The sequence below is a fragment of the Rhincodon typus genome, unplaced genomic scaffold, assembly GCF_021869965.1.
Source record: "Rhincodon typus isolate 14 unplaced genomic scaffold, sRhiTyp1.1 hic_rhity00008485, whole genome shotgun sequence".
NCBI classification, from domain to species: Eukaryota; Metazoa; Chordata; class Chondrichthyes; order Orectolobiformes; family Rhincodontidae; genus Rhincodon; species Rhincodon typus.
In genome coordinates this window covers 1-8,674 of record NW_025974123.1, presented here as the reverse complement: position 1 = coordinate 8,674, position 8,674 = coordinate 1, and the positions used below count along the sequence as shown (strand labels likewise).

At 39.9% G+C, this 8,674-nt stretch overlaps 1 protein-coding gene across 1 annotated transcript; it reads left to right on the top strand.

The window, feature by feature from the left end:
- Nucleotides 1-1,636: 1,636 nt before the first annotated feature.
- On the top strand, nt 1,637-7,912 carry LOC125482303 (GTP-binding protein 4-like; the record flags this gene model as incomplete). The annotated part of the gene is made up of 3 exons (XM_048594358.1): nt 1,637-1,754; nt 6,624-6,794; nt 7,809-7,912. Coding segments are annotated over exons 1-3 (323 nt in total), but the record flags the coding sequence as incomplete, so codon positions are not given.
- Nucleotides 7,913-8,674: the final 762 nt, after the last annotated feature.

Genomic DNA, 8,674 nt, shown 5'->3' with positions numbered 1-8,674 from the left:
AGGCCCGAAACATCAGCCTTCCTGCTCCTCTGATGCTGCTTGGCCTGCTGTGTTCATCCAGCTCTACACTTTGTTATCTCTTTACAAGGATGTTACCAAGATTGGAGTGTTTGAGTTATAAGGAGAGGCTGGATAGGCTGGGACTCTTTTCCCTGGAGCGTAGGAAGCTGAGAAGTGACCTTATAGAGATTTTTAAAATCATAAGAGGCATAGATAAGTTGAATAGCAAAGATCTTTTCCCTAGGGAAGGGGAATTCAAAACTAGAGGGCATGGTTTCAAGGTGAGAGGGAAAAGATATAAAAGGGACCTGAGGGGCAACTTTTTGACAGAGTATGTGGAATGAACTGCCAGAGGAATTGGGAGATGCACATACACTTCGAACATTTAAAAGACATTTGGACAGGTACATGAATAGGAAAGGTTTAGAGAGATATGGGACAAACCAGACAAATGAGATTAGTTTAGTTTGGGAAACCTGGTCAGCATTGACAAGTTCCACTAAAGGGTCTCTTTTTGTGCTGTAATGACTTTTATAAGTCAGGAAATTTCCAGATTTGGCACACTGCCTTGAGAAAAAGTGCCCTTTGGTTTTGGACTGGGATGGGAGGCTGCAGCCCTCGGTGCAGATCGCAGGTTTGAATTGCCTCTTTCTGTGCCATAACTTTTCTGTGATTCTACGGAATTGGCCACACAAGTTGCAGGGTGGTCTGCTCCAATTGTTTTGTTCCTTTTACATTCTATTACTTCCCCTACACACTCATGATGCCGCATTTTTTTGTAGTTCATTCAGCCCACAATTCTCCATGTCAATGCCCTGCAATCCCCTTATAGTCTCATGACAATGTACTGCCAACTCGTGCCCCTCCCAACCCCATCCCCCATACAGTCCATGACAACTTGAGCTCCCATACATCCCCTCCCCCCGGACCTTAACGGCTCCGCTAACAACACTGATTCATGCACTCCATGGTCCCTCACAGTCCCATGCTAGCCACATACCATTTTACACCACCTATGCTAAAACAGCCAATATTTACAAAGGGCAGACCTCGACAGCCATGGTAAAATAAAGATCTAAACGTCTCCTTTATCTTGTTCACTTTGCTCTTAGTAGGGAGGACCCATTCCCTTATTTTCACACCTTAATTTACAACTATTTTACATCTTATTTTCCTCTCTTTCTCCACCACTAACAACCCTTTGTCTCCTCCTCGGTCAAAAGTACATATTAAAAATAAATTGACATTTTTCAGCTCCGAAGAGCCATACTGGAGTCGAAGTTGTCAACTCTGTTTATCTCTCCACAAACGCTGCCAGACCTCATGGATTTCTCGAGTACTCTGTGTTTGTTCTAAATTAAGTATCTTTCACACTCTTCACGAAAATAAATTAATATTCGTATTCACGAAGGCCCCATTTCTCTAACCCCACCTGGGGGTGTCGCTACAGAAGGGCGCTGTTTCACCTCCCAGACTGGGAGGAGCGGGGTGGCGCTGTTTCGCCTCACAGACGGAGAGGAGCATAGTGACGCTGTTGCATCTCTCGGACTGGGTGGAGCGGAGTGGCGCTGTTGCACCTCCCAGACTGGGAGGAGCGGGGTGGCGCTGTTTCACCTCCCAGACTGGGAGGACTGAACAAGCTGGACCATCTTGTTACTATTGCTCCTGGTCTCCTCCTCTGTCCGGGAGCGGAGTGGCGGGTCGTGATGGCGCTTTACAACTTCAAGAAGATCACGGTGGTGCCGTCCGTTAAGGTAGGTGGTGGCCGTTTGGAGGCTGCGAGCGACTGGCCTGTCAGACATTGTACATATTGAAAGGCCGGGTTGGGTCAGAGGGGCGAATAACTGGGCCGAGAGCTCCCGGACACGTGTTCCCCGTCAATCCTACATTCCCTCCGCTTGCTCAGGGCTGAGTGTCCCCTAGGCCCGCGGGGGATGGGGATGGTGTGTAACGGTGTATTTATCAGGTTATGGCAATTCTTAATGTGTTCATAGGTTTGAACCCCCTTCCTGGCTTTTTATGTTCCACACACACGAACCGATTGGTCACTCTGCCCTGGCCAGGTTGGGACATGGATTTTAAATATCATCGTTTTACTGATTACAGACTTGAAGGGAGTGTAGAATTTTCCACGACTGGGTAGTAAGTCCCTCCATCACCAACCCCTATCCGCCCCAAAAAAAGGTGGCTGTCAATTCCCCTTCAATTTCATCGGCCGGTTAAAGGGACGCCCCAGTTACCGGAAGGTGTTGACGATTGTCGAAGGTTCCTCCTCCATCCATGCATCTCTCTTCCCTTCCCGCCCCCGCATCTGTGGATCATCTCCAGTTTGATACCTATGGAGGTTTTCACTGCGCAGCCCGAATGAAATTTCTTTCGCCAGCTATTGGTCTGCGGGATTTTGATTTGGTTTCACTCTTTTTCAAAACCTAAGTTTGGAGCTTGACACTGATGGGTTGTTTCCTCTAGCAGAGTGATGATGTGGAGGTGCTGGTGTCAGACTGGGGTGGACAAGGTCAGAAATCACACGACGCCAGGTTATAGCCCAACAGGTTTATTTGAAAACACAAACTTTCCAAGCTTCAGTCCTTCTTCAGCTGTTAGTGAGAGAGGTAGTGTCAGACACAGAATTTGTAAGTAAAAGATCAAACGTTCACACCATTGATGAGGATGTACTAAACAAACCTAAGATGAAGTTAAATCTTTAATCAGTTGGAAGGTTTTAATTGATTAATATGTATATCTAAAACCCCGAATTCCTTTCGAGTCACAGTCCTGAGAGAACTAAAGGTTTTATCAGAAGAGCCAGTCTGACTCCAGACTAAGGCACATGCAGATTCTAAACAAGGTCTCACATCTAACATGCATTGTCTGACCTAAGATGTCACCACTTCTTTACACTGATAAAAGCCTTCATTCTGTCAGGACTGTGACTTGAAAGGAATTTGGGGATTTCCATGTACATATTAATCAATTAAAACCTTCCAACTGATTAAAGATTTAACAGCATCTTAGGTTTGTTTAGTACATCCTCATCAGTGGTGTGAACCTTTGATCTTTTACTTATAAATTCTGTGTCTGATACTACCCTCTCACTAACACCTGAAGAAGGACTGAAGCTCCGAAAGCATGTGTTTTCAAATAAACCTGTTGGACTGTGATCTGGTGTCGTCTGATTTCTGACCTTGTCCTCTGGCAGAGGGCAATCATTTAGGACTGAGATGAGGGAAATCTTTTCGCTCAGAGGGTTGTGAATCATTGGATTCTTCGAGTCTAGAATATGTTGCATAATTGAGTGTACACATGGAATAGATAGAATTTTGCAGTCTCAGAGAATCATGGAATATGAGGGACAGACAGAAAAGTGGAGTTGAAGCCAAAGCTTAGCTATGAGTGAATTCAATGCAGGAGAAAGTTCAAAGTCCTTATGATCTGCTTTAATTTTTTTTATGATCTTGTGTCTTCATTATTCAAGTAAGGTGGAAACAAAATTGTGTGCTTGAGCTTGTCAGTGATTTGCTATCTTGAGAATTTTATGCCGTGCATTTCCCTTAAATGATGTCAAAGTCGTTAGTTTAATACATTTCTCAGTTCAAGTTTTGCTAAAACATGCATTTTGTCAAAGCCTTTTATCTTGTACTCATAAGGACAATTCACAAATGTCAATAGGGGAAGTAGTGGGAAAGAATTGACTGGATGAGTGCAAGATGAGAAGGTTCCATGAAATTTCTTACTCAGCATTACTCAACTCCACAGATCATTTGTGCAATGCTGTTAACCCAAAAAAATCCTGAGTGCTAAATCCAATAACTATAAGACAAAGAAAATTATTTAAATCACAGATTTTGCGTGCCTGACAAATTTGGAGAATAATTATGCTTAGGTAATGGATATCTCAATTACATCTAGGGTGCCAAAACATTGATGAAATGTAAATTATACTTGACATTTAGGAATTGTAAATCAGTGGCAACTTTCATCGTCACAGGCACAGAATGTAGTTTCTAACTCCAGTTAGGATTGATTCAGTGATGAAAGCCTGAGTAAAGAGTTTCACACGTGGATTTTTGGCAACAGGTGAAGGAAGTTTGCATAGTTTAGTGGGACTAGGTTAAGGAACAGGAGGTCGAGGTCTGAGGAACACGCTGAGATCGAAAAGATCGTGCAGAAAGACGTAAGAAGAACTGAAAAAAACTTTCAAAATACGCTCCATAAACTTCATCTCATTCAAGGTTCCAATAACCAGGTATTGGACAGCAGCAAGGTTTTCTCACTCATCACCGTACTTCTTGCTGATCTGTGTGGAGGCTCTGTCATACTACCTTCAATTTTAAAAATTCTCATCTTTATTTTTAAAACTACCCATCTTCAATCTCACAAAGGACTATTTAATTTCTGTCGCAACATTGGAGGGAGTACTGAATGTATGTGTGTAAATTCAACATCTTTTAAAGTGAGATGTTTTTAAAGGCAGTTCTGCTTACTGTCACTGAACTATACAGATGGGTAACATACAACTATTCCCTTTACAACAAAAACAAAAACCTTTTGCATTTAATCAGAGAGTGATCATTTTAACTGTTAGGTTCTTGCAATTGAAAAAGTAGATATTTTGTTCACAAGGACACCCAGATATTTCTGCATCTGAGCTCTGCAGTCCATCAACATTTAAATAATAAGCTTATTTCCTTTCCTTTCTGCCAAAATTAACAATTTGACATTTTCCCACTGTGTACTCCATTTGCCACTCACTTAATCTGCTTGTTTTTTTTTGTAACTTCCTTGTTTCCACTTTACAATTTACGTTCCTACCTATCTTTGTGTCATCGGCGTATTTTGCAACCATATTTTCCTGTCCCTTAATCCAATTCATTAATATGAATTGTAATCTGTTGAGGCACCAACATTAATCCTTGTGGCACATTATTTGTTACATTTTGCCAATCTAAAAATGACCTGTTTCTACCTACTGTCTCCATCCTTTTGGCCGCCAAACCTTCTATCTAAAAGAATGTGATATGTGCTTCATTGAGAGATTTTCCACAATAACCTTTGATGTGGCCCTGCATCAAATTCCTTCTAATAATTTAAGTACAATACATCCAATGGTTCCCCCTTAGCCACAGTGCATCTTACCTCCTGAAAGAACTGCAGTAAATTGGTTAAACATGATTTCCCTTTCACTAAAACTGTATTGACACTGCCTGATTACCTTGAACTTTTTGGACTGCTCTGCAATGATTTTTTAATATTTAGTTCTAAAATTTTCCAGTGAAAGATGTTGAACAAGCTGACCTGTAGTTTTCTGCTTTCTGTACCCCTCCCTCTTTGAATAGGTTACATTTGCTATCTTCCATTCCAATTGGACTGTCCCTGAATCTAGGGAGTTTTGGAAAATTAAAACCAGTGCATCAACTGTCTCACGAGCCATATTTTTTAAGTTCTGAGAATGAAGTCGAGATGAGGATCTGTGAACTTGTCACCCTGCAGTTCAAACAATTTACTTAGTAAAGTAATTAAAAAGAAAAATATTACTTGGTGGTTGAAGTGGCAGTGTTAAATTGGCCCAGGAGCAAAATGGCATGCAACCCTGGTCTTAATGGGGAAATCTATGCATGCACCACACACACGTTCTGTCCACACATGTTGCAGATTCACTTCTAGTCAACAATGGAAATAACAGTGCTCCCAAAGGTCCATGCCTCAAACTCATTCCTCTGATTTTGGCCTCTTTTTGTCCCATCCTCCAACCCACCAAACGTCCCACCATTGATTGCTGTAATTTCAGCTGCCAAATTCCCACTCATAAATTCTCTAAATTCTACCACCTCTCCTTCTTAAAACATACAATGCTCCTAATATGATTTTGATCGCAAACTTCTAATTTTCCTTTGGCATCCTGATTTCACCTCTGAAGGTCTTGGGATGATTTGCTATATTAAGTACATTGAAAACAATATGACGCTTTCTACGTGTGACCATCGTTGGGTGTTCATTTTTAGTATCATAAACATGGTGTTTCCTGCTGTCATTTGCAGCTGAACATGCCACTATCAGGTGATTTTTTTTTTCTTCTCACATTAAACTTAACAGATGAGCTGCCTCTGGAGACATCTGATGCAAAGCATACAGCGTTGGCTGACGCAAAATGCTAAAGCCACGTATAAAAACTCATACAGCATCATTGAGTTGTGTTCGTCCTGTTTAATACATGGCACTTTACATTTTATGTTGGAAGTGATGTTAGTGGATCAAGCCGAGCATCAATAACTCCAGAAGCTACTGACATGAAGTTAATGTGATCATTTTATGAAACAATATACCTTGCCCTGGTTTTAGTATATTTATTTAAATGAAAGGGCATTCTAAAATTAGATCATAAGACCATAAGCTATAGGAACAAAATTAGGCCATTCAGCTCATCAAGTCTGCTCCAGCATTTGATCATGGCTGATAACATTTCTCAATCAAATTCTCATGCTTTCTCCTCAAAACCCATAATTGCCACAAGGAAGAACATTTGCAAATGTGAGAAAACTGAATGATTTAAGAATTGCAAAAAATTGAATGCTGCTGTTTGGTCAGAAACTCTACAGATCAAAACTTCTGTCTTTTTATTTTAGGATTTCATTGACCTGACTTTGTCAAAAACCCAACGGAAGACACCAACAGTGATTCACAAAAACTATCAGATCAGCCGAATTCGTCACTTTTATATGCGCAAGATAAAATTTACGCAACAAAACTATCACGATCGTCTCAGCTTAATTCTGACTGATTTTCCAAAACTTGATGTAAGTTGCTGTGTGGCAGTTCCAAAAAAACTGCAAATCTCATCATATTTTAGTTTAACTTAAATTGTTTATATTTCTATTCGCTGTACACGGTGAATACTCCTGAAATTGATGTGTTGTTGTTTAGGTTTTCGTTCAGGGAAAAGAAACTAAACATTTGAGAACCAGTTGAAGAGGTTCATGTTGATCTTTGAAATAAAATGGTTTACTTTTGGGAATCTTGAATGTGAAATCTTGTTACACATTCTTCTATTCTTCTGTTCCATTTAATCAAAATATTTTGCGCAAGTCCTTGCGAATGTTTACATGGTCATGGTTGATCTTGTACTAGCATGGATGTGATGGGCTGAAAGGTTTCCTGCTGTGTTGTACCATTGTATAATTCGATGATATGGAATGAATAAATACTTGATGATTTCTCCTAAATACAATTAATTCCAATGTATTATTTTGCCTCAAACAAAATAAATATAATTGCACTGTCAGTAAGTGATTTTAAATTGGTGCTGTTGCACAGCCCAGATACAGTACTGGCTTACTGTCTATGGAACAACTGATTTGCAAAATCTGTTTCAAAATTTGGTCTAGATACATGCATGTGTTAAATGCACAATGTCAATGTATTATTGTTCTTGGATGCAATAGGCATGCATCTTTTGCAAAACATGACAGCTTGAAAGATGCTTAATCGTATGTATGTAATTTTTGTTTTATGATGCTTATTAAACCTGTACCCAGTGAATGATATGACAAGCAATGTCTCTGATTGGAATGTACTCAGTCCTGTGAGAATAATTTTTGCTTAGTCATGATGGTGACATTAGAGGACATCAATTTCAACATAAAAATCTCAAATAAATTGGTATGTTAAACTAGCAGTGATGGAAAATCTCTGGTCTTTAAAAATATGCATCAGATAATACCAATTGAAAATAATCTTTTAAATAACTTGAGTGTTATAAAATATTGGATATCAGGTGCACTTTAAAGAAATGACTTTTTTTTTGTTTGTAGGACATACACCCTTTTTATGCTGATTTGATGAATGTACTTTATGATAAAGATCACTACAAGCTGGCATTGGGGCAGATTAACATTGCAAAGAACCTCATTGACAAGTAAGATTTATACTAACTTTTGTCTTTTAATGCAAGTACTGTGATGAAACTTGGTATTGAAAATGTTTGGATTGCTGTGATGAGAACCGCAGAACGTGGACTGAATTATGCGTAGAATAAAATTGTGCTGGGCTTCAGACTTCAGTATTCAAGATTAATTCCTTGAAATCTCTGTCCCTGAAAAATGCATAGCAATTTCATCAGTATTCCATCTCAACAAAGCAATTGCTCAGGTAATGAAGCACCGCTTCAGTTTTCCTGCTGATGGGAAGCTATTATTCAGATGTTCCTTAATTTAGCTTTAAAAGGGGAGCTAGAAGTAATAAGGCTATAAAAACAAAGTAATTTTGAAACCTTACTTCTTCCAGTGCTTGAGATCAGATGTCCCATCTCATGTTTATATAAAATCATGTCAAGACTTGATTTGCTTGCATCCGTGATGCGGTTGTGTCCCCTTTTCTGTTCTGTTCTGTCAAAGTGAGCCAATTGAAAGGAAACTTTTTGAAAAATTTGCCTGTCTCCAAAATGGATTGTAATAACCAGCAAGAAGAAATACATACATATTAAAGAGGTGAATGGTCTAGGTAGAGGAAAGGTGTAAAAATAGCTTTGTTACAACATGGGATGTTTCAGTAAGCATAAGTGAATCCCCCTCGTCCTCACGTACCACCCCACCAACCTCCGGATCCAACGCATCATCCTCCGACACTTCCGCCATCTGCAATCCGACCCCACCACCAAAGACATCTTTCCCTCCCCACC